This window comes from Amaranthus tricolor, chromosome 6, assembly GCF_026212465.1.
Source record: "Amaranthus tricolor cultivar Red isolate AtriRed21 chromosome 6, ASM2621246v1, whole genome shotgun sequence".
Taxonomy (NCBI): domain Eukaryota; kingdom Viridiplantae; phylum Streptophyta; class Magnoliopsida; order Caryophyllales; family Amaranthaceae; genus Amaranthus; species Amaranthus tricolor.
The window spans coordinates 26091321-26117590 of NC_080052.1; the positions used below are offsets into that span (position 1 = coordinate 26091321).

Below are 26270 nucleotides of genomic sequence, written 5' to 3' on the forward strand. Positions count from 1 at the left end.
TTTAAAATATTTTAGATTTAGTTTCAAATTAATTTTTTTTAAAAAATAAATAATTTGGGCTGCTTATATGGGTCCGTCTCACCGTGAGACAATCTCTACAAGACTTAATATATATTAAAACGGTAAATTCGAAAAAAAATTTAAAGACAAATGTAATATAATATTTAGACGCTTGATAAATTTTAAATTTTATGCTATATTAGATGGTATAATTAAAATTTATATGATTAAAAGTTTAAAATATATTCTAAATTATTATATAAAATTGATTTTAGCCTTACTAATTTACTTTTGGTGACTAGTGAGCAAGATCATTAATAATAAAATAATTAAAAGGAAGTGATCATGGTATTTTGTTAAAATATACTTAATTTTTGACGTTTATGTTATCTATCTATATCTAATACTAAAATAGATACTATCTAATAACAAGTGTCAAGCTCTCAGAAGTTTTTTTCCGCCCAAATAGTACTCTTAAGAGCATCTTTCTTTGGAAATAATTCTTTCCTTAATTAATTACTACTCTAACGTATATTTTTTTGGAAACAAATGTGACCAAAAAAAGTGAAATTTGCAAAGATATCATAATTAGTCCTATTATTAGTGGTATTCTATTGTCATTAATAACCCCTTTTAATTAATGCTCGAAGAAATAATTATGTGCTATACAATCCTTTTATTCTTAATTATAATCAACTATTGTATATTTTTGTACCAATTATCCTAAATTACATATCGTACAATACAATATAATCAACTATTGCATATTTTTCTTACTATACGTATTAACATTATTCTAAATTATATATATCATACAGTCATTTCCATAATTCAAGATACTTTTAATATACTCCTCAAATTCTTATTCTTGTCTTAATATAAAAAGGGACGAGACACTTTATAGTAATTGTAATAGAATAATAGTGGGTTATTGGCAATAGAACAATATTAATAGTATTTGGTTTTAAATTATTTGCAACATTTGCTTTTTCACATATGCATAATTTAATCTTTAATATCTCTAATTATACATAATAAAAAATTGTAAAAATTTGATATTAATAATCTTTGCATTGAGACAAATCAAACAAGATCTCACTTAAATATATTTTAACTTATAGATTAAGAATTAATTACAAACTAAGGATGATGAGTGAATAATGCAAATATTGCTAATGTTGCAAGTGATTTAAAACGGAGAAAGTATGTATCATTTACAAATTTTGTTGTTTTCTTCACATTTTCTCTTTTCACCTTTTTTTTTGCTTTTATTCATCAAATCAGTGACTTATTCTTTCTATCTTATTAATCTAAGTCTCACATGTTTGCTGCTTGTGGAGGAAGATTACTTATATCTTTTTCTCATAAAAAATTCCTATTTTTTTCTATTCCCATATCTAAAAATTGGGTTTTTTGTTTTTTAATTATCTCTCTATAGATTTTTTGGGTTAGTTGATTCGAACCAAAAAGAAAAGTAAAGCATGTAACCAATCGCGATGAATGAGTCATATCTTCTGCATTAGTTACAAAAAGAAAATATATTTCAACCAACTTTTTTTTTCTTACAAAACAAGTTTTTATGTTTTGCATAAGTTTTGTGAAAGTAAATAAATGAAACTACTACTCCTATTATATTTTTTTTTTTGAAAGAAGGCTACTATTATATTTGAATAGACTAAAATGCTAAGTGATGCAATTATTATGATATAAATTGAGTTCCTTTGTTTATCATGATTATCTATATTTAAATCGAGTTCCTTTGTTTAATCATAATTTTCTTATCTTTGGGAATTTGATTGTTATTTTTTTTACCATTATTTTATTGAATTTATACAGGCATTATTTGATAAATATATTTTTATCTTATTTGCATTGATTAATAATATATGCGTGTAAGAAATATAAAGTATATCATAAGTTACATTCTTTGTAAATATTAAATTTGTATCACTTCTAATAAAAATCTAAAATTTATACATTTTTTTAAAAAGTGAATTTTTTTCTAATGCAAGTTGAATAACAATGAAGTAAGGATATTTTAGTCACTAAATTTTAAGTAACAACACTAAATATATTAAATTGATATTTTTGTTTAAGTTTTATATTAAGTTTGAATTTTATTAATTGTTAATTAGAACATTAAATTTAGATTTGGATATGAATTGTTTGGATTTAATTTATTGGAGTATTGATTGATGTATACATTTTTTTGTTTAATTGTTAAAAATTGACTTTCTATTCAAATTGAGGCGATGTAAACGACGTTTAGAGATAGACAATATTTATAGAGGAATAATAAAACTTGAGAAGAATTGACAATAACAACCATGAATGCATGATATTGTTTCCTAATACTAAAATCTAAAATTTTATTTTCTTTTATTTAGTTTGATCAACAAATAAAGACTTGACATTAAGAATGTCTTGATAAGAAAATAAAGAACAAGATATAAAATTAGAATTCAATCATTTGATTATTAACCTAACATAAATTTTAAAATCTTACTAATGCGTATTAAGGCATGATCAATCATATGTAGTGGTTTTATGGTCAAAATTAGGCAAATACTAAAGATTTTAATATGTGATGATGATAATAATATTTATACTTCAACATACAATGTTGTATACAAATTAAAAAGGTGGTTAAATATTTATAGTTGTTATAGTTTGATATAAATATGTCTATTTTCATTGGTATATAAATGGGTTAAAATTAGGCAAATATCAATAATTATTTTTTATTTTATTCTTTTTCTTTTGATAATTTCTTCATTTATTTATAAAAGTATATATTAAATATAATTAAGTATTAATAAGCCATACTTAGCACCGGCAATCACCAAGTAACATAATAAATTGGATTAGTTAGATTTTATTTTAGTCAAAGAAATAAGTTACTTAATGAATTGCGTGAGCGTATATATGGAAGATCAATAGCAATTAGCATGCCTATCAAATATAAACATTAAAATTAAAAAAATAGATTAGACCTGAACTAATATTTCCGTATCTAAAATATATTTCCAATATAAAGTTTTAATTAGGATTTAGGAATGACAATGACTCCAATTTGAATCAAATTTCAAAAGATTCAAATAAGGATCTTAAATTTTTCCTTTGACTTAGATTCGTATGGACAATTATTATAGAATTTTAGGAACCATAAGCTCTACGTAATATCAAAAAATGAGTTTAATTGAATTTTTTGTTTAGCCCATATTTTTATCTTTTGTCTTTGCAAAAGCTAACAATCACCCAAGGTTTTCATTAATAAGAATAATAATATATTTAAAAAATAAACTACGAAAGAAAATAAAAAATATGAAAATCACAACTATTAATAAATATTTAAATAAAGTAAGTACAAAATATGTGGAGACTAAAAATAATATGAAAATGCTAAAATGAAGTTAGTGGAATATATATGTAGTGACCATAAGTATTATTAGTATATTAAAATGAGGATGAATAAGAATAATTATGTATTTATGTTTAAATTTATGATATAAATATAATGATTTTTTAGAGAAGCAACAAATGAAGCAACCTAAAATGACAAATAGGAAGGAAGGAGTATATTTTAACGCATGATTTTTTTGATAATTTCTAAATTTTATGTTAACTTATGTATTGATTGCATTATTTAATTTCCGTGAGAGATTATCTCTTAGTGAGACCATTTCAAAATAAAGATTTCATATTCCCATTATTTGTAATTAGTTTGGATATTTAACTTATGTATGAAACGTGTTTTACTGTGAGACCGTCTCACTTAATAATTTGTGTTTTAAATGACTTATCATAATGTCAAGTAATCATCGAAAATTGAAAAGGGAGTCAATAGTGAAAACATAAACTAATAAAATTAAAAGAGAGTTAAAATGTATTGAAGTGATTGAATAAGCGGTGGATCATTATCCAAACATAAAAATGATGCATAATGATTAAGACAAACTAAAATGATACTAATTGAGCGGAACGAACAGATTAATTATTTTACAACTTGATAATTCTTGTATATCAATAAAGAAAAGAAATATAACTTTAGTTTCATGAGTATTATAAAGTTGTGAACTTTAGAAGAGGATAAGGATTCGTGAATTGAACAAAAGTCATGAAGCTAGAAAGATTCAATTAATCAATTTGTAGTTACGATCTTTTACTATTTTCTTATGAATTAAAGATTTATAAAGCTAATTGATAATCTTGAGTTAGCATTTTCTCTCATCCTTATAATAGGTATTTAGACTATTTAAAATCAGCTGAATAATTGTCAGTTGTTAGTGACAATGAACTATTTCAATAGATTAAACAAGAAAAAAAATAAAAAAATAGAAAAATATTTAGCCTTTTACCCAAAAAATGAACCATTTATTTTGCACACTACGTTAAATCTTTTCTTTTGCCTTTTTAATATATTAAAATAGCTCGTTTTTACTAATAGTTAGGCATTTATTAAGCTGATTTTAAATAAATCAATGTTAGTAATAGCGGAGATTTGTTACCACGTGTTCGGACATAAAAATGCTTATTTTTATTTCAAAATTTTTATTTTTTAAAATTTTCGTACAAGTGGGTGGAAACACATAAAGAAGGAAAAATTGAAATCAATGAGTGAAAATTTTTAAAAAATGAACCAAATAATCTAAGTTTCAAACTTATTCCAATAATAAGCGTGAAAATCCTAAACCTTAAATTTGGAGCTGTTCGCAGTTACTAACTGCGAATAGACCTGCTGCACAAAAACACGCATCAGTTTCTTTTTTTCCCATTTCTCAAAACCCTACCTTCACACTCAACATTCTCCCTCTAAAACCATTGATTCAATCTATCAATTCTTGCATTCCTCTTTCAATTTGGCACTTCAAAATTAGTGTGGGATACTCTAGCTTGCTCAAAGGTAAACTTGTTTGTGTTTTTTTGGTGTATATGTAGTTTTTTAGGGTTATAATCAAATTTGCTTATTATTTCAAATGTAGGTTACGAGTTGTTAAATCCAGACTCTTCTTAATTATCCATAAGTATTGAAGGTAATTTTTAATTGTTTTTATAATTTTATGTTGTTTTTTGAAGTAATGTTGTTTAATTAGTTGAATTCAATGTTGATAATATTATTAGAAATGTTGATGTTGATGTTGGTATTAGAAATATTATTTATGAACTCATGAATTGATTTATTATTTGGATTTTATGTGTATTATATATGTATGAACTTAGTTACATTATGGATTTTAATAATTTTTAGAACAAAAAAATTATAATCAATTGAATATAATGTACTTGTATGGGCATGAAGTTGATGATGATGTTGATTTTCTTTGTATTAATGTAGAAAATGGCATCATTTCGCGTGACTATAGTATGTTTTTGGAATGGTTGTATTCGAGAAAGTAGTGGCAAAGTTCATTATGTTGGGGGAAGATATAAGTTGTTTGCTTGCAATTCGAACATGGATTTGAACCACTTTAAACGTTTTATATGTTCTAAGATTGGATTGGACCCTACTAGAAGTACTGTAAATATAAGCTTTGAATATGACATGAATGGAGGATTGCTTGTCTTTCTTGTTGAGGATGATGAGGCTATAGATGCTATGTGGGAGCATTCAAAGTCCACCCAAATTCCCTCTTTGGAGTTATACGTAGAAGAAGTACTATTAGGGAATGTAGTTGCTTCTAATCTTACTCCTACCCCTATGCCTATATTAACTCAGGAAACTATAAATTCCATTGTTTCTTTCGCATCTTGTACTTTTTCTCAACCCCCTACGAATCAAGTTCCAAATGATTCAATGGTTAACTTAGGAGAAACTGCTGAGATGGGACTTTGGGATGATGGAAATGAGAGTAATGAGCTCATTGACGATGCTTTTGAGGACGATGTGGATGTCGATGAGGATACGCTAGCAAATGACATGACCCTAGACAACATTCCTATAATCATTCCTCCTACACCTTATGCCCCCTGTCCACCTTTAGACGAGTATGAGGAGGACAACTCATGGAGGACTTGGGCTTGTGATACCACATACACTGAAGACGGAGAGTTTGAGAAGGGTATGATGTTTGATAGCAAGGAAGCGTTGTTGGAAACTATCAGAGTGTATCATATTCGCAGAAATGTGGAGTACAGAACGGAGACCTCGAACCAAACTCTCCTTACCTTGAAGTGCAAGCGGGGTTGTTCGTGGAGACTTAGGGCTACGTTTGATTCTTATTTATCTTCATGGCGTATTATTACATATAAGGTAAGCATGGTTCTTGTGTATTGGGTAGTGACACTATTTCGGCTAGACACATTCACCTGACATCTTCTGTCATTAACAATGTCATTAGAAATTGTGTTGCTAAAGACCCATCCATTAAGGTATTTGTCGTATGGCAGATGGTTAAAGATCGTTTTGGTGTGGATGTGAATTATAAGCGAGCATGGTGTGCAAAGCAACAAGCCTTGTTGTCCATTTACGGGATCTGGGAAGGTTCTTAATCACTCCTTCCACGCTTTTTAGAAGGTTTGCAACATTTCAACCCGGGGTTAGTACTTGAGTGGTATTTTAAGGAGGACAATGACACGGGTGTATATGTGAGACCTAATATTAGGACCTTCCAACGTGTCTTTTAGGCCTTTAAACCTTGCATTGAAGGCTTAAATTATTGTAAAACTCTTATCTCCATTGACGGTACACACTTGTATGGTAAATATCGTCATACCTTATTGACTGTCATTGCCCAAGATAGTGATAAGGGAATCTTTCCATTAGCCTTTGCCTTGGTAGAGAAGGAGAATATAAGTGCATGGTAAATATCGTCATACCTTATTGACTGTCGATCAAATTCGGGGTAAAGGGAGACCTAAGTCTAGGAGAATTGCCAACAAAATGGATGAGGGTAGAAAGAAACGATCTAATTGTCGTCGTCGTGGGAGCGAAGGTCACAACACTAGAACCTGTAACTCAAGGTAATATGTTATATATATTATACTAGCATGATAATCTGTAACTCAAGGTAATATGTTATATATATGATACATAATTACATAATTGTAATATTAACTAAAGCTACTGCGAACACAGCAGTAGAAGAGATGGATCCAGCAGCTCCAGGACCCCTAGATCCTAGTGTCTTGACTATGCAGCATGAGCACAGGAGTACTCCTCTTTGGGATGCCCAGGTTATGTGTACGATAGTTGTGATTTGCATTTTACTATTGCTAACATACAAGTAACTTATTTTTATGTCAATATTCATAGGTGTCTGATGCAGAAACGCTAGGCACCAGGCATCCAGATTCCGTTCCATGGGTGATTGATGATAGGATCATCCCGTACTTATAGCTAACGAGGTTCTACGACTTTCACCTCGTTGCATACAACAGAGTTGACCGTGCCATTATCACAGCACTAGTCGAGAGATGCCGTCAGGAGACGCATACATTTCATCTCCCTCTAGGTGAGGCTACCATCACATTGCTTGATGTAGCCTTACTAACGCGGCTTCCCATCGAGTGACGTGCCGTGTGTACAGCCGGACGCCAGCTATCAGGCTGGCGTGACATGGTGCATCGCATATTGGGAGAGTGCTCTCCACCGGAAGTGATCAGGGGGAGCGGTTTGTGCTGCACGTGGTTAGTTCAGACCTTCTCGCATCTCCCTGAAGATGCTGATGAAGGCACCATTTCGAGGTATGCCAAGGTGTACCTCTTATACTTGATAGGAGCTGTGTTGCCGATAAAACAAACAACCAAATATAGCTCCATTACATAACTTTACTTGATAACCCATGGGAGCGCATCGCCGAGTATAGCTGGGGCTCCGCAACCCTTGGATACCTATATAGGAGGCTATGTGGTGCTGCCCACGAGAACGTCAAGGAGATTGCGGGGCCAATAGTCATATTACAGGTAATAAAAATAACATCTAACTCTAATCCACTGTAGTTGAATTATATACTAATTATATTTTCAATGTTCAGCTGTGGGCGTAGGAGCATATTCTTATCGGCCAACCTTACAGAACCGTTGGTCGTGGTGATACTGCTCCTCCACCACAACCCCCACCAGATGTTGTGTACGGTTCAAGGTGGAATTTTGCACGCCGGATGCGCAAGCACACCGGCACCGGTCTCGGATTCTGCCGAGATCAGTTAGACTTGCTACGACCCAACCAGGTAAATATTTCAATACTCATTAACATTAGTAGAATTTAATTAACATATCACTTACATTTTCATAACATGTATATTAGTTTTTGTGGGAACCATACCCTGCGGAAGCCTACGCATCTGTACCCGAGCACTCGGGGATTCATTCCTTGCGTGGAGGACTTCTGTGCCACTCATATGCTTCGACATTGTCGAAGTACATCTACCAGAGCGCGTACTATGCCAATATAGGTTCATACAGGGCATTCCATCGCTTTGTGACACTGAACCCTAGCTGCACCAGATTTCGCGCAAAAATCAGGGTACGGAAAACTGAATGGACATCAACTGGCGTCACATCGCTCATTGGGATGGTAGAATGGAGCTGTTGGCACAAGGTGCGCCGATCGATGTTCATGGCGCACCTACTACACCAGACTACATGTCGTGGTTCCTCTCCATCACGCGCCAATGGATGACACCACGTGCCATCGTCGCAGCAGCACATTACGCACCTGCTCCGCCTACGATGACCCAATTTGTAAATTCATTTGTATTTATATGATTAAGTTGTCGATTAAATAATATAATGTTACATATCGTTGGAGGCGTTGGAGACCAACTCAGGGTAGATGAGGGTCGTGAGCGTTAACGTTTGTGTGTGTGTGTGTGTGTATATATATATATATATATATATATATATATATATATATATATATATATATATATATATATATATATATATATATATATATATATATATATATATATATATATATATATATATATATATATATATATATATATATATACACACATATATATTATACATATATATATACACACATATATATATATATATATATACATATATATATATATATATATACATATATATATATATATATATATATATATATAGTTGTATATTTCAAACATTTGTATATATTTTGTTGTATAAATATGTTCAATTACTTTATCATAGCCTCCAAGCTTTTACTTACGAATGATCGGAGTTTTGGCGATGAATCATGCCGCCAGAAACATACATTGACTTGTAATTACTTATTCTAATGTCTCTAATGCAAATATAACAAGTAACAACTCAAAAAATTAGGAAAAACAAAAAAATTACATAGGTGTTTGCGGTTACTAAATGCAAAGTGCCAAATAGGAAAAATTAGTTGTTCGCAGTTAGTAACTATGAACAACTATTTTGTTCTATTTGTCTGTTCGCAGTTAGTAACTGCGAACAGCTCCAAATCTAAGATTTGAGATTTTCACGCTTACTTTTGAAATAATTTTAAAATTCAGATTAATTGGTGCATTTTTTTTTATTTTTCGCTTACTGATTTCAAATTTTCCATAAAGAAGATGATTGGGCCGTTTAAATCGTTGATCCATGTATCGCATGAATCTGATAGAAGACCTAAGTTACAAATTGAAAATTTGAAAAAAATAATTTTTTTTAATAACTTTAATCAAAAAATAAGGTTCGGTAAAACTTTATTCCTAAAATAAGTGTCTTTGGCCCCAAAGCTAGGTTCGATATGTAATCGCTGTTACTAACAGCGAGTATAAAGAAATGATCAAAATTTTAGTCAAGCTATATATCGCTGTTACTAACAGCGAAATAAGACTTTTACTGGTCAATGGTCAAGTCGCTGTTAATAATAGCGACTCTAGGCTTGTACTGAGGAAGAAATTCCGAGCTCTGGACAATCTTGTATTATGCAGATCTTCAAGCCATTAAAGCATTCAATCCCAAATTGAGATAGCTAGCAGATGCTGAGATGATGGTCTAGGGATGGCAACGGGTCGGATCTGGACCGGGTTCAAGTGGACCCGGATTCAGATCCGAACCCGAATCCGCGGGTCCAGTTTTGCATGAACCAGATCCGAATCCGCGGATACTGCGGATCCAGTACCGGATTCGGGTCCAAAACGGGTCTGACTTGTTTTTGCTTTTTTTTTTTTTGTATTTTTGAATGTGTTGAGATTGCAATAAAGCGATATTTATAGACTAATGTTAATAATATATATAATTTCACAATTATTCACCCAAAAAAACATTATACAACTTAAAATTATCTTGAACTCAACATAAATCAAAAATTACCACTAAACTCAACATAAATCAACTACTAAACTCAAATAAATAAATAAAAAAATTTAATATATTTTTGAGGCTCCTGTGAGGGTGATGAGTGATACTGATGAGGGCGTGTACTTTGTGAGTGGGAGACTTGGAGGCAGTGATTGTTTGTGACTTTGTGAGTCTATGAGAGTGTGAGGGAGTCTGGGTAAGTGGGTATTTAAAATTTTTAATATATTTTTGATATAAAAAAAATAAAAATAAAAAACGGGTCCTCCAGATCCGCGGGTTCGGGTCTGGGTATTTTTCTCAGATCCAGATCCAGACCCGTGAAATTTAAACGGATTCGGATCCGACGGGTTTATATTTTGAGGACCCAAATCCGTGAAAACGGATACGGATCCACGGATCCGGGTCGGATCCAATACCCATTGTCATCCTTAGTCTAAGTAAAAAGAAGTAGCTCGTGTTAGTACCTCTACCAAAGAAGGAGGTATGCTTTCGACCATTGACCAGTCAAAGCCTTATTTTACTGTTAGTAATAGCGACATATAGCTTAACTAAAATTTTGTCCATTTCTTTATACTCGCTGTTAATAACAGCGATTACAGACCGAGCCTAGCTTTGGGGCCAAAAACGCTTATTTTGAAAATAAAATTTTACCGAAGCTTATTTTTTGATTAAAGTTATTAACAAATTTTATTTTTTTAAATGTTTCTTACAGATTTGGGCTCTAGGATTCTTCGAATATGGACTAGGCCGTGACTGTGATGCAGTGAAATTCAACAATTCCTTGTATAAGAAAAATACAAATACTTAGTCATTCAGCAATTTTTGTATAAGACAGTTTAAATTATTTATATTTAAAAAAATTTAATTTAGAACTGAATTTAAATTGTTTTTTTTTATTTTTTAATAAATTAGAGTTTAGACAACCCATATTACTTGCTTTATAGTAAGTCAAACTTAATAAAAAAATTTGTCTTAGTCAATTTCTTTAATTGATTATTTTAAGATTGTAAGTTAAATTTATAATTTATAAAAAAATAATCACTTAAATGTCACTTCAAACTATAAATGATCACTTTTAAATTATAAGTGATCAATTTAAGATTATAAGTAATTATTTTTTAACAATAAATGATCATTTTAAAGTTCTAATTGATCACATTAAAATAATAAGTAATCATTTTTAGGTTATAAATAATCATTTTAAGACTATAAATGTTCATTAAACTATCCCAATAAAATTAATTTTGCCATATGATAATATTATTTATTTATTTATTTATTTTTAGGATTTGACGCTATTCATTTTTTTCCCTAATAATCTTAGAGCCAATGGGCCCAACATAGCAAAGGGGGATGACTATAGGGGAAACAACTGGTCTTGGACGAGACGGTCTCATATTTGGGTTGGCCCAATTTGCGCGTGTAACAACTTGAGTATTTATTTTATTTTTTGAGCATTTTTCAATTTTAATCTTAAAGATATCAATTTTGATCTTAAAGATATCAATTTTCAAAATTGATACCTTTAAGGTCAAAATTGATGAATGCCCAGAAAATTGAAATGTTGTTACACGCACGTGAAATGAGCCGGTCCACGCTTCGTCTTAACTTGCGACCGTCTCGTTCAAGTTTTTGTGTTTGGTAAATTATCAGGCAATTTTAGCTTCTTTTTACACAATTAGATGATTAATCTATTTAATGATATTTTGACACAAATTAACTATTTTTGAACAAAATGTTGCATTTTTATCATCAGCCAGCCAAATTAAATCAACACTACAATCAACTATTAACCATTTGTTTAAACATAACCGATGATCTAAAATTCTCAAGAACTTGTAATCGAATCTGATTTGACTAACTTAAAATGCATCTATAATTATGTAAAAAATAAAATTAAACATAAAATCTAATTTCAAACCAACCAAAACACTTAACAAAAAATCAACCCGATAACCAAAATGTATATCTCTTCACTCTCGGAATAAAATTCAAATAAGTTGAAATTATGGAGAGAAAAAGGTTAGCTAAAAAATCTAGGGCTAAAGTCTCAAAGTCATAGTATCCTAGAGTGCAAGCTTAAAAACAAATGCTAGGCTAAAAAAATCGTCTGATTGTCTTCCTGTCCGTCCCTCTCACTTTCTTTGCTTCTCTGTTGCCTCTGAAAACGTGCAGCCTTGTCTCAACTCTTACCAAAGCCTTAAGACCAGCTGCACCCTCTGTCACCCCATCCTTCCATTTACTCTCCCTCTCCTTAACCCTCTCCTTCCTACTCTGCTTATACCAAACTACCCACTTTAAGACCTTTTTTCTGCATTTTGGCTCATTATTTCTTGTATTCTACACTCCATTTCCTATTCTTTTTTCTCTTAGGGTTTTTACTTCAAAAATGGTGTCTTTCACAAGAATTCAAGATGCCCGTTTTGTTATACTTGGTTTGTTTTACTTGGGATTTGAAACCCAACAAGCATTGGTGATTTTATCATGTGGGTTTGCACCAAATTGGTATTTCCCTTCCTCTTTTTCTCTTTGTTCTAAGTTTTATGTAGATGGAAAATCTAATCTTGAAGGGAATTTCTAATTTTGTTTTCTTGATGTTATTCTGCTTTTGATTTTCTGGAAAATATTGGTTTCTTTTTGGTGTTTTGCTTATCTCATGTAATTGTTTGAATTTTGAACACAATACTCTTATGAATTTATGGCATTCCATGTGTTTTTTTGAGAATTCATGTAATTGTTTGGATGTCTGTTGCCCTGCATTGCTGTTGCTCCATTGTCAATTGCTTTACGTAATGACTTCAAATATGGATTTGATATATATCTTTAGAAAAACAATGATTTAAGTAATTTTTTTTGAGTTTTAGACTCATTTTTATTAACAAATTAGGGCTTAATACAAGTGATTAAACTATATGGCAAAGTAATGTAAACTAATGAGTATAATCTAATATTTAAGGTTGCTCAATTTAGGAGGCGTTGTGCTGTCAGCTCCATCTTTAGTTTAGGTGTAAACATTATCAAAGAAAAAGCAAATTGCTGCTATACCCTCTGCTATAAATGAATCCATGTTGAGCTTCAAAGTAAATGGAGAAACAATTTGTTTTAGATCCTAAGCTGTCGTTATGAATAGCATGATCTGTGCTAGTACAATTGATTCTTTTTCTAGAAAATGCAGTGAGGCTTGCCTGTTCTTGGTGTATTGTTTGGGTTGGTGTTTTAGTTCTATGATCTGATTTAGTGATGCGTTTCAAAACAGACGTGATGACTTGATATTTACCGACCTCGTATCGAATCCGACTTGACGCAGCTTGAAAATTAATTTTAAATCATATTAAAATCAATGTCGACGCAAGACTCGATTTTGAAATGACCCGAAACATCTAATCTGAAGTTGAACCGATGAACCGAATAAACACCTCTAGTGACTCGCACCACACTTTGGTGTATTCTTTTCTAAAGGGTTCTTTACCGGATGTAGCAAATGTTCATTCATGTTAATCAATTGTAGGCTCATGTAAAATCAATAGTTATAGAATAAAGGCATAGTAAAGTGTAAATGGTTTATATTAAATTGGAGGGAAGTGTCTTTAATGTATCACTGAATGTGCTTCAAGGTGTTTTGTGCTATATTAGGGTGATATGAAGTGGCCCATTTGATATGCAAATTAATTTCAGTAATTGTTTAGTTAAAACGTTCTTGCTCAGGTACATTTCCTGATTTCCCCTGCTCGTTAATGGACTACGGTATTGTTAGTTCAACTATGCAACGGGTAAGTTGTGTTAGCTCTTCCACCAAGTGGGTTAATGGCCTAGTTTTGACAATATCCTGACTCCTACACCTTGATTGACTCTTGAGATGACAATGAGGGGGTTCATGGGAAACATACAGGTTAAAAAGAGCGACCTATTGAAGTCTCATTCTCGGATACACACCATTCTTTATACAGGTTGCTCGAAAATCTCATATAAATATGAAGTATAGCTATTAAAAAGAAACATAGGATAATATTCTAAAGAATCCTTGAATACTGTTTTAAGGTTAACAAACATTGCAAACCGAAATGTACAATTTTCCCATGTATTATTCTCCGTTCAGAGTTTAGACATCATTTACTTTTGTTTTTCTTCATTACAGTTCTAAATGCTATCTTCCTTTTCAATCGTTCTTCCTAATCTTAACATTCAAAAGCATGAACAATTCTCATTACTTGTTTATAGGTCGTCCTGCAACAACAGCAAAGTTCCTACATCACAAGATGCTGTTATTCCGGGTGTGCTATCGAAACTTATGGTTCGACATTACGTTGTTTAGGAGTGGAGGAAGAGGAGATGGGGGAATGAAGCAATTGGTCCGTACAACTGGTATGTATATCAACATTTTCTGTAAAGTCTTGGCATTCATGTAAGCGATTTACGCATTTATGGAGATGTGTTTCCGTAATAATTTTGGATCTCTATGTATTGCTATTTTCTGGTTATTGCTTAATATTTATAGATTAATTCATCAAGTAGTAACTGCAGGATAGCAATCTTTGGATTTGCTAGTCATTCTATGCAATCTTAGTTTCTTTTTTTGTGTAGTTTTTGCGTAGTTGTCCACGACATTCAAGAGAATGACTCTCAGTCGATAAACCGTGAAAACATTCAAAGAACAGCTTCTTTGTCTACAAATTAAATCTTTTTCGAACGCCCTTTTACATTTGTGTTATGGATACATGATATCTTTTGATACAAATTCGGGTTATGGCGATCTGTTGAGCTTATCGTAATGAACTATTATGACATGATTCATAGTTTAGAAAGTGAAGCGTAAAGCCCTTGATCATTTAATGTGGTGTGTTGCTTCTAAGCGGCGTAATAGAAACCTATACAATAAGATGTAACTATATGATGCGACTAAATTGTCACTAGAGGTGCTGTTGTGAGATATTTTTCGGTGTAACCACCTCAAAATAAGAAGCTTATATATTGATAATTCATATTATTAGGCTATTTAGCCATGTATGAGGCGTGTTTCGTGCTCAGACCATCTCATACAAGAATTTATGTTCTCCATAACCTACTACAGCCTTATATTTTATCGGGCTCAAGAGGAACAATACAAATATATAAGTATATTACACAAAGCGAGAATAACAGCAGTTCAGCAGCAGCAAAAGCCAAATAGTGTGTTACAAATATAGCAATGTAGGTAGTGCTTTCTTCATGTGGTATGATGAATTGTTAAGAAATCAAGACATTTTTTGGCATGATGATGAAGAGGACGATCTAAAAACATGTTCCAGTAATCCAGCATGCTAATTCTTGTAAACCTTGGAGGATTATTATTATTATTAAGTAATTTAGGAATGGGACCCACTTCAACATCAAGTGCTGGTGAATGGAATGTGGCTACTGAAATCCTTTCTTTCTCTGCGTTTACTACTGCTCTGTGCGTTACGCTTCTATACATGCCATTTGTCATTAGCTGTACCAATTATAATTTAAATGTTAATTAGAGAGAAATATTGTGTATTTTCTAAGAAATCCATAAATATTTGGTAATAAATAGAGTATATGAATAAAAATTAAAATAAGTGGAGACATTGGGTGTACTTGCTTGTTCAGCGTGGATGTTTAGGTAGCAGCTAGTGGTTTAATTCCACAAAATCGTTACTTCTTAAAAATGTCATTGTTCAGTAAAGTTGAAGTTTAAGTAACGCGTAGTGATGCGTATAATCGTTTTCAGAATGTTAGAACTTTAGCGTTTCAAAATCAAAGTAGCGGTCTACATTTTTCTCAAACAAAATATACTTTAATAGCTATCGTAACTGCTATTTTTACCAAACAATTTTGATTTACAAAATGGTTTCATAATCCAGTAAGTCTTGTATGAGGATGTCTCATCGTGAGACGCCCATACAAACAACCCATTAATAAAAAATTATAAAAAAATGAAATTTAAATTGTACAAGGTAGCAATTTCTTTTAAAGGGTTTGGGCTGACCCAATTGAGGCTGTCTTATAGTAAGACGATTTGAATCGATCTCTTATCCCTCGTACAAACTTAATCTCTATGTCCAATTAACTAATCATTTTGTCCTATTCTTCGATCTAATTTCTCTTTCCACTAAAAATACAGTAATTTCATATGGGTGTTTTCTCACGGGATAAAGGGAGTACTAGTTACTTTTAAGGAGGAAGTAGATGAGCAGTTACCTCTAAGACATCCCCAATATTGACTATGAAGGCATCAGGTTGAGGCTTAACTGGGACCCACCTGTTATCTTTCAAGATCTGAAGGCCTTCAACTTGACTAATCTGAAGAAGGATGGTAATAAGAACAGTTTCATCAGTATGAGATGTAAGACCAATAGCTTTCTCAGGCAGTGGACATGGTGGGTAGTAATTCATCCTTATTGATTGATGTCCTTCTCCAAATACATTTTCATCACTAATTTTTAGTGCTTTTGCCATGTAACCCAACATTTTTGTTGCTAATGTCTTCATTTCGGTTGAGTACTTTTCCAAGGTGTCTCTGCAAAATGTGAAAGATGGAAATAGGGTATGATGATCAAATCTAAAATGTGAGAGCATACAAAAAAAAACAAAAAAAAAAAAAATTGATTATCGGGTTAATGAGAATTAAATCTAAGATCTTTCTTAAAAAGTAATTTTTGCTCTTCGATTGTGATAAGGCTTAAAATTTTGTGATAAATTTCTTAACTAACAAAATTTTGAGATTCAGATTGTATTTCAGTTGGAGACCAAATATCATTTTTAAGAAAGATTTTAAATTGGATTCTCACTAACTTTTACATTCGGCAACTTATCTTTTGTAATCCAAAAAAAATAAAAAAAATATAAATAAATTTTTGGAAGTATTAACATATAAATTAATAATTAATATTTAGTGATTCATAGTAAGCTATTACTCCTTAATTCATATTTTATTAATTTATAGTAATTATAAAGGTGAATTTTTTTTATTTTTCTAATGAGTCAACAAGCCATTTGTCAAACTCTTTTTTTGGTTTTTTGATCAAACAACAAGATGAAAGTCATGCCAACCAAAAAGTCATTTTTCAAACATCTTCATTATTAGTAGCTTTTTGCTTTTTTATTTTAACTTAAAAAGCCAATTTTTAGTGAATTTAAAAATTATTTACCAAACAATATTATTAGTTCCCTAAATCATAATATATTCTCCCTCTCACTCAATTATCCCTTTTCTTTTTCAGATCAAAATGTAAGAGCAAGTTGCTAAAGGTTGACGTGTAATAATTGTATAAAAGAAGATTAACGGCTCAATTTGGTAGATAGTAATAAATATTGGTAGTGGGAATAAAAAAATAGTGTAATTTTGGTTGAAAAATTTTTTGGTTATCTTGATGGTTATACTTGCCCAATTTTAATAATTTCACTTCATAAAATTCAATCCAACGCATTACCATTGGGAGACGTGGTATTAGGTGGTAATGAAAATTTGTAAATAAAAAAATTTTTTTGTAATCAAAGTTTCGTATTAGGGGAAAGATATGTAACTTTTGATGAAATTTTACACTATAAATTATTCTCATTAATATTACTAGCCAAACGGATTATTAAAGTAAGTAGATTACCTGTAAGGAAGAGGCAAGTTAGGAAATAGATGTGACTTTCGCAAATGTTTGGGTAACATAGTTAAGAAAAACATGTCAGCCCAGTCCAACTTTTGTTCATCTGATAAAACAAAGGCTTGCCCAAATCCCTCGAAATCAGTTGGAGTTTGCCAATACCTTTTCTTTTCTTCTAATGGAAGGTCAAAAAATTCTTTTGTCTCCAACTTGAATTTCTCTATTAGTGAAGAGCTTACCTCATGGTTTATAAGCTGCATATTTCATTTTAGTGTATTAGAATTTGTAGTCTAAGATACAAAGCAAGTACAAAACAATAGAAAAGGAACTCAAGCCATGTGTTAGAACACCCGGAGTGCTCGTTTGTGCACCTTGAATACTTTTATGAGCCCAAATTCGCTCGTTTAAGCACATTGCTCCAAGGACGGGCAATACTTTAGTTAGGCAATACTCATTCGAGCACAAGTGTGCTCCAACGAGCATCCCTTTACAACACCTCTCCACCTAGTGCCCCATGTATGACTCTAGGTTGAGGGGCTTATCACATCTCTTTAAGCTATGGAGCTTAGTAAGAGGAAGAATATATTGAAGACGTTACTTAATGATATTTTAATGTGGATAAATATGAACAAATTTTACCTTATTTTGTGCTTTATAACCTAAATTAATAATGACAATTCTACTATAATTATTTTAGAAGGTTTTAAATGAAGGTAAGGAAAAGAGTGAAAATTAACAAGCGCATCCAACCAAAATCACATAAAGGCAATAGATAAAAAGTGGAAGCAAGTAAATAATTTTATGATCTTGTGCAATTTTTTTAAAGTCCTATATAGGTTAAGTTATAAATTTTGGTCGTCCAAAAACAATTTTAAAGGTGAAAATGGCTATTTTTGGCAAAATATAGTAAAAGATCCATCATTGAGCTTTTATTATAGACGCATGTGAGTTGTGACCTACCAATTGACTTTAAAAATATAAAATCAAGCTATTCCATAATTTTTGAGAACAATGGAGAAGGTGGGGAAGAAATTTAGAGCCCACCAAGTGTCCCACATTTTTTGTTTTATTCTTGAGGTTTTCAATAAGTATATGACATAGAAATCAGCATATAACTGGTTTTTGTTCATATTAGCGTATGCAAATATTTTATTAGAAAATAAATGTTAAACTAAAAAAATAAGGTCATTGGAGTACAAATTAAATGAATATTATTAATGTCGAATTTAAGAAATAGTTGTAAAGTGATGGAAATGAAAAAAAAAAATTTAAGAATTAGTCTCTTTATTTTAGGGTTAATATTTATCCTACTGGGATAGAGGAAAAATATGTTTGTCTTTCTCTTCTAAAATAAGGTTGATCATCTTCTTATTCTTTCATTTTCCTCGTTCATTTAAAAAATTTTATTATTTACTTTAGCTTTTAAACTCACTTCAATTTATCTTTATTTATATTCTTTAACTTCTATTTCTCCGTTGAATATTTACCTTCAGTACAAATATGCATTATTATGAAATTTTTTGGAAGAAGACAAATACAAATTCATGTGGGCTACATTTTAAGCGAATTATTTTATACTAATGCAAATTATTCATAACTGATAGATGGAGACAATATTATACTTTCTCAGTTCTGAAATACTTGCTACATCACGGTTACTGGTATTATTTATCATTCAAGCTTATTTTATTTATTGGGACAAATATGTAAAAAAAAAATATAATTAAGCAGGATCTAGTTTGAATCGTCTAATTGCAAATATTCATAATATTAACTTATTATAATTTTTAGTTATAAACAATTTAATATATAAATAATAAAAATAAAACATTAAATTACATAAAATATTAAATATAGCAATTATAATAAAACGGAATAAGTACCAATGCAAATCACTTAAAATTAGTGGACCTAACAATTGACATGAGAGGCTAACGTTCACCACAAAAAAAAAAAGACGTAAACAACATAGCAACAGCATGAGTGGCATACAAGATTTTAAAGCAAAACAGTGGAAGGGAATTCGCCTATCGTTCTATAAAATTCTAATCAATCACCGTAATTTATAAATTACCATAAAAGATAAAAATTATATTAATAAAATAAGTAAAACACAAAAAGATAAATTATAATTTCAAAATTGTCACCCTATCTAATCCCTTCACATGGGTGTGATTTGTTAAGTTGACAAATAACGATTATTAACCTAGAGTTACTCCTATCGTCCTCCTTAGTTTTGTTTCAACAGTTGTCACATTTGAGAACGTTTCAGGAAAAATATACTTCTTTCAATTTATTATACTTGTTATATTTGACTTTTTATGCAATTCAATGTGTTAATTTAATTATTTATATATTGAATTATAGACATCTAAAATTTATAAAAAGTTAATATTACGATAGATAGCGATTAGACGATACAAAAAAATTCCACTTAACTATATTTTTTCTTTCACATTACGATTATTGAATAAAATAAATTTAAATAATAAATAATATCAATAGTAATAAAAGAGCGAGTATTTAAGACGAAGTACTTCATATCAAAGACCCAAACAACCAACCTATCCTTAAATTTTACTTTTTGATGGAAACGAGCAACTTCTATGATATTTCCAATCATAGAAACCAATCACTTCATTCATGGAATTGTGCAATTTTGCAATGTTTTATTTTGTTGATCACAAATATAGCAAAATTTTAAGAAAAAAAAAAAAAAAAAAAAACAGTTTGTCGAACATATGCTCAAGACATAGGTTAAAAATATTAATTATTTCATTTAAATAACTAAGCGCAATGTCTTAAATATACTCTTGGATGTAGTTATATTTTATCTATACTATTTAATGTTAACAAGAAAAAAGAATATTTAGAAAAAAAAATTTAAATAAAGTTGTTTAAATGATGTAATTAGTGACTTTAACCTATGCCTTTGTGACATAGGTTAGATAAAACATTTCATATTTGATTAAATAAAAAGCAATTCGGTAATTAATATCTATTTTACTCCTATTCTATTCATATTTATGACATTATTACTTTTTCAACTATCATTCAAAAAAAATAAAATGGATAAAAATGTACTAAAAGAATATGAAATCAAAATAAAACAAATTTATTGTAAATTGATACTCATTTGTTGTACACATATTGCATCAAAACAAATTTGTTTATTTGGTTTTTTGACACTTTAATAAATAAAAATTTTCATAATGAATCCAATTTTCAAATCTAGTTGCTTTTATTGTTTCTAAGTTATAATCTATTAGAAAGTACCTACTTTCATGGATTTTTTTTATGTATATATGTGATGTGATTAAATTGTACAACGTTTATTTTAGAGAATGCGTAGTTTTCATTTTTTTATATTCATCAGTATATGAAGTTTTTTGTTGAGAATTTTGGGCTCTAATAATATGTATATAACGAAGTCAACTAAAAGTTTATGTTATTGTAGGCTAACGAATGGGGAAGCGTTTAATGACTATAATTTGAAGGTGCAGTAACGAACCATGGTTATATTCAAATAGTAAGGTGATTTAAGCAATAAAAATAAATAAAACATTAACACCAAGATTTAAGGTGGTTCAGTATTCATGAGGCTACATCCACCATCCTAATCTAGTGTATCATTATGTGTTTAAAGGATAATAGGAGCTTAAAAGCTAATTACAATGCTGAAGGAATTATATCAATAGAGAGTAGTGTGTGAGCTATACGTTGAGTAGAGAATTAGAAAGAGTATGGTAAAGATAGGAGGCTCAAGCTTGTAGCTTAGCTCTCTACAAAATACATACAACACTACACATATAAATAGGCAAGGAGAGACAATGGGGCAGGATTGGTCAAAACATAAAACAAAACAACAGCATACAAAATGAACAGAACAATAAGCTGCAGCCTTTTGTTACCCCTTTTTCGAGCTGTTGCACGGTTTCCAAGTTCCCCTATGGTCTCCTATAGCTTCATTTAGCTTGTGTGCATACTATATTGCCTTATTTATCAATGGCAACCCATGTGAAATACTCTATACTCTTGTTTTATGCGTACAATGAGAGTATGTACTTCTTCATGACTTGGAGTATGCTTTACCAATCATCTATGCTTAAGGTATAATAATCACTTTGTTACTTCTAACCTTTAAGCCATAATTTTTGTACTTTAACTGTCATGTAACATATGACTAACTAACACAAGACTCAAGTCAAACTTCTTTCAATCTCCACCTTGATTTGAGTCAACCAAATAAAGATCACCTTCAACAAACACAAATCCAACAACACTCCAAAGAACACTAAACCAAAGGCACTAAAGCATACTCACCAAACACATAAGCATCAAGATGACCATATGCAAATTTCTTAGAAAGACCCAAATGGAGTACACACCAAAAGACTTACAAAGTCTTGCAAAATCAACCAAGAACACCATGAACTTGTTGATAAGAAGTTGAACTAAAAAGGAAACACCTTTTGCTCAAACAACAAATTTGCCTCAAATTGTGGTTCTTTAACAAAACAAGATACTTGGATTAAGTTTGTGGAAACATGAATGCCAACAACTATGAGCATGGTGCCAAACAAAATGTTTTCACAACAATTGGTTCCATCAATGTCTATAATGAACCGGTCACCATCATCATAACTCTACCTTCACCAATGTATCATCTAACCCACATGAACATACTAGTACCAAGGGACATTAAGTTATCTCAAATTTGGGGACATAAAGCGGTTTCGAAATCTTAGAGCCAAATCATAACCACCCTTGTACTCAAATAGCAAATAAGAGCAACCAACTTTATCACAAAATCATTAAAATAATTGACATAAGCATTTTCAACATACTTATCACAAAACATAACTAGCTTGGCATAATCATAAACTTGTAATTAAACATCAAAATATGGTCACCAAAAAATAATTACCAAGTCATGACTCTTGTTCATATTTTACCCAAAAATACTATCCATTAGTCTTACTTCTTACAAGCACACCTTTGCTAATCAACAAAATAGAGAACTTATGTGATAGTGATGAAAGACAATCTTTAATCAAGATTCACCAAAAAACTTACTTCACAAGTTATCTCAACCAAAGCAAGGATTTTTAACTCAAAAACTTGTAAGAGAAAAATATGCCAAATAACAAATCAAGAGTGTAAAACAAAAAATCCCAACAAAACTTGAACCATTTGAACAAACATATACATTTTAATGGAATGTGAAAAATTTGAGGAGAGGTTTCAAGGAACATTCTTACCAACTCCAAATAAGGGGGATGAACAACAAACTCATCAAGAGCAATCACAATGGAGACACTCTTTGACCATCAAGAGCAATCCAACTAACTCCTCACTCTTCTCATTTTACCCAACTTTGTCTTAACACCTCTCTTGAGACTTTAAGTTTGAGTCTTTGAAATGCCTCTTCTCACTTTAAGTTTCCATTCACCTTCTAACACCTTATAAACACCAAACAAAACTTACTTCATCTTAACTTACCCAAAAAACAGAATTTTAATTTACCAAAACCTTTGTTCATTGAAGTTGGTTGAACACAACCCAAAACACCAAGAAAACACCATAATAATCATCAACCGAACCTTTGGCTCTGATACCAATTGTTAGAGTAGGCTAATGAATGCGGAAAAGTGGACATAAAGGTGGCACGAAAGGTTATTGACCATGGCTTAAAGGTGCACTAATGAACCATGGTTATATGCAAGTACTAAGATGATTTAAGCAATAAAAGTAAATAAGACATTAAAACCAAGATTTAAGGTGGTTCACCATTCATGAGACTACATCTACTATCCTAGGCTAGTGTATTATTATGTGTTTAAAGGATAATAGGAGCTTGAAAGCTCATTAAAATGTTGAAGGAATTATATCAATGGAGAGTAGTGTATGAGCTATATATTGAGTAGAGAATTAGAAAGTATATGGTAAGAATGGGAGGCTCAAGCTTGTAGCTTGGCTCTCTACATAATACATACAACACTACACATATAAATAGGCAATGAGAGACAATGGGGCAGCATTGGTCAGAACATAAAACAAAACAGCAGCATGCAAAATGAACAGGACAGCAAGCTGTAGCCTTCTGATGCCCCTTTCCCAGCTGTTGCACGGTCTCCGAGGTGCCCTATGGCTCCCATAGCTTCATCTAGCTTGTGTGCGTGTACAATATTGCCTTATTTATCAATGGAAACCCATGTGAAATACTCCATACTCTTGTTTTATGCACATAATGGGAGTGTGTACTTCTTCATGACTTGGAGTATGCTTTACCGATCATCTATGCTTAAGGTCTAATTATCACTTTGTTACTTCTAACCTTTAAGCCATAATTCTTTTACACTTTAATTGTCATCCAACATATGACTTATTAACATAAGATTCAAGTTACACTTCTTTCAGTTTAAACTGATGTTTGAAGTTTCAAGATATGTTATATATTCTAACACTTTTTCATATCAATATTTCATATAATTGTATCAAAATGAATTTTCACAAGGTATTGTTTTAAAGTATTTTTCTACCCAATTCCTTGTTGCTTATAATAATAATATTTTCCTAAGTATTGTTTTATAAATGTTTTTCTACGCTTTTTTTTAATACAGTATTAAAATTTTTCTAGAATTGCGATTGAATTGAACACCTTACACATATTCAAAATCACTGTTCCAATGAAAGAGAAGAAATAAACCTGAAAAAAGCCCCACTCTTGACATGTTGAATGCAATTTCTCCAATTCAACTCCATCTCCACAAATCAAAGCTTCCATGTTAATGATGGGAATTTGAAGTTGAAGATCATGAGCATCACAATGATCTTGATCATTGTAAAGATCATGAGATTGAATGTATCTTTGTGGGATTTTGTTTGGACATGATTTAGCTAACTCTTGAACACATGGTACTAGTTTTGATTTACCTAGAATTGGTGCATTTTCCATTCTTTTTTCTTTATTTTCTATTTACTCTCAAGCACTTGTATTTATTTGGGGATAAGCTTTTGAGTTTAGACCACGCTCCTTTTAGTTTTTAAGTATATATAATGATAAATTTTGTAAATTTATCATATCCTAAGGAAAAGGACATTTAATCCTATTCGAATCCTATAAAAAATATTGTGTTTCTAGCCAAACAAGTCCATATGGTGATGAGATATGACAAGTTGACAAGTACTATATTATCATCATTATTATACTCAGTGTATTTTGCTTATAAAAAACTATGATGACAACTACTAACAGTGATGTATCTATTAGTTTGTGCAACTTATCTATTTTTTTGGCTTAGATTTTTTATAGATAGGTATGGTAAATATTTATGAAGTCATATGAAGTACATAATTTTAGATATAAACCCTACAAAGTTATAAAACAAATATAAATTCATATTTTTCATCAACTAGTTTACTTTAATATAAATAAAAACAGTAGAGGATATTTTAGTTTTCACAACAAAAACTCAGTTGGACACCGACCACCAAAATAGTAGTTGAGCAGTTTGTATAGGGCTGCCCTGACCATTTTGCGATCACTTTGGCTAATGGACATAGTTTAAGTTGCTAAATTCATTTGGTCGCAGAATATCCGCAACGCGATCATATGAGAACGCTCGATAAAGTAGTCGGTGTCTGCGACTAAGCTTATGGAATTACGGTAAAAAATATAGTCGGAATTCACGACTGGATTAACAATCGTACTCGCAAAATGGTTGTTCAACCCCTAAAGTTGTAGTTGATAAATAATGGATGCATAATAGTTGTTGACGTTTATAAGATAAATTAATTAAATGTTTTATTTAATTATTTTTAATAAATAATTTTTACTTATTTAATTAATGATATAAATTTATTTTAAAATTATATTTATTTAATAATTATAAGATTAAATAAATAATAACAAATAATATTTAATAAATAATAATTATACTGCAAATTGTGAAAAGTTGGTGGATAAAATGACTTCTAGAATCAGAGGTTGACAAGGGAAGCAATTGTCATATGCTGCTTGCTTGCAACTTTTGAATTCTGTTTTGACGAGTATCACCACCTATTGGTGTCAGATTTTTGTTCTTTAGAAAAAAGTGATTAAAGCTGTGAATGTTGTTTGTAGAGCCTTCTTATGGCATTATAAATGATAAGGATACGAAGCCTAGTAATGTGAATTGGGAGTACCTTTGTAGACACAAAGAAGAGGGTGGAACGAGAATCAGATCTCTTGAGTTATGGAATAGATTGGAAAAATTATTTGGCATTTGAGTTGCATGCATGAATTTTTATGGGTTCAATGGATCCATGGAGTGTATACTAAGTGTGGTCGTTGGATGATCTTTAACCCTCCTCCCAGTGCAAGTTGGGTCATTCGAAAATTGTACAAATGAGCACTTGGGTCAACTCTGCGACCTATAACATTAA

At 31.0% G+C, this 26270-nt stretch overlaps 1 protein-coding gene and 1 long non-coding RNA gene across 3 annotated transcripts; one reads left to right on the forward strand and one right to left on the reverse strand.

The window, feature by feature from the left end:
- Positions 1–12296: 12296 nt before the first annotated feature.
- On the forward strand, positions 12297–14828 carry LOC130815132 (uncharacterized). The gene is made up of 2 exons (XR_009042540.1): positions 12297–12753; positions 14467–14828. It is a non-coding gene; the product is annotated as an uncharacterized LOC130815132 (long non-coding RNA).
- A 164-nt stretch (positions 14829–14992) lies between these two features.
- Positions 14993–24870, reverse strand: LOC130815131 (protein SRG1-like). Of its 2 annotated transcripts, none has more exons than XM_057681491.1 (4): positions 24553–24870; positions 17850–18097; positions 16447–16765; positions 14993–15715 (listed from the first exon to the last, which is right to left on the reverse strand). In XM_057681491.1, the coding sequence occupies exons 1-4, from the start codon at positions 24799–24801 to the stop codon at positions 15452–15454; spliced, it is 1080 nt and encodes a 359-aa protein (XP_057537474.1). In that variant the 5' UTR covers positions 24802–24870; the 3' UTR covers positions 14993–15451. The 2 variants fall into 2 exon arrangements, with proteins under 2 accessions (XP_057537474.1, XP_057537475.1); XM_057681492.1 differs by having other exon boundaries at positions 15586–15715; positions 16508–16765; positions 24553–24864.
- Between the last annotated feature and the right edge of the window lie 1400 nt (positions 24871–26270).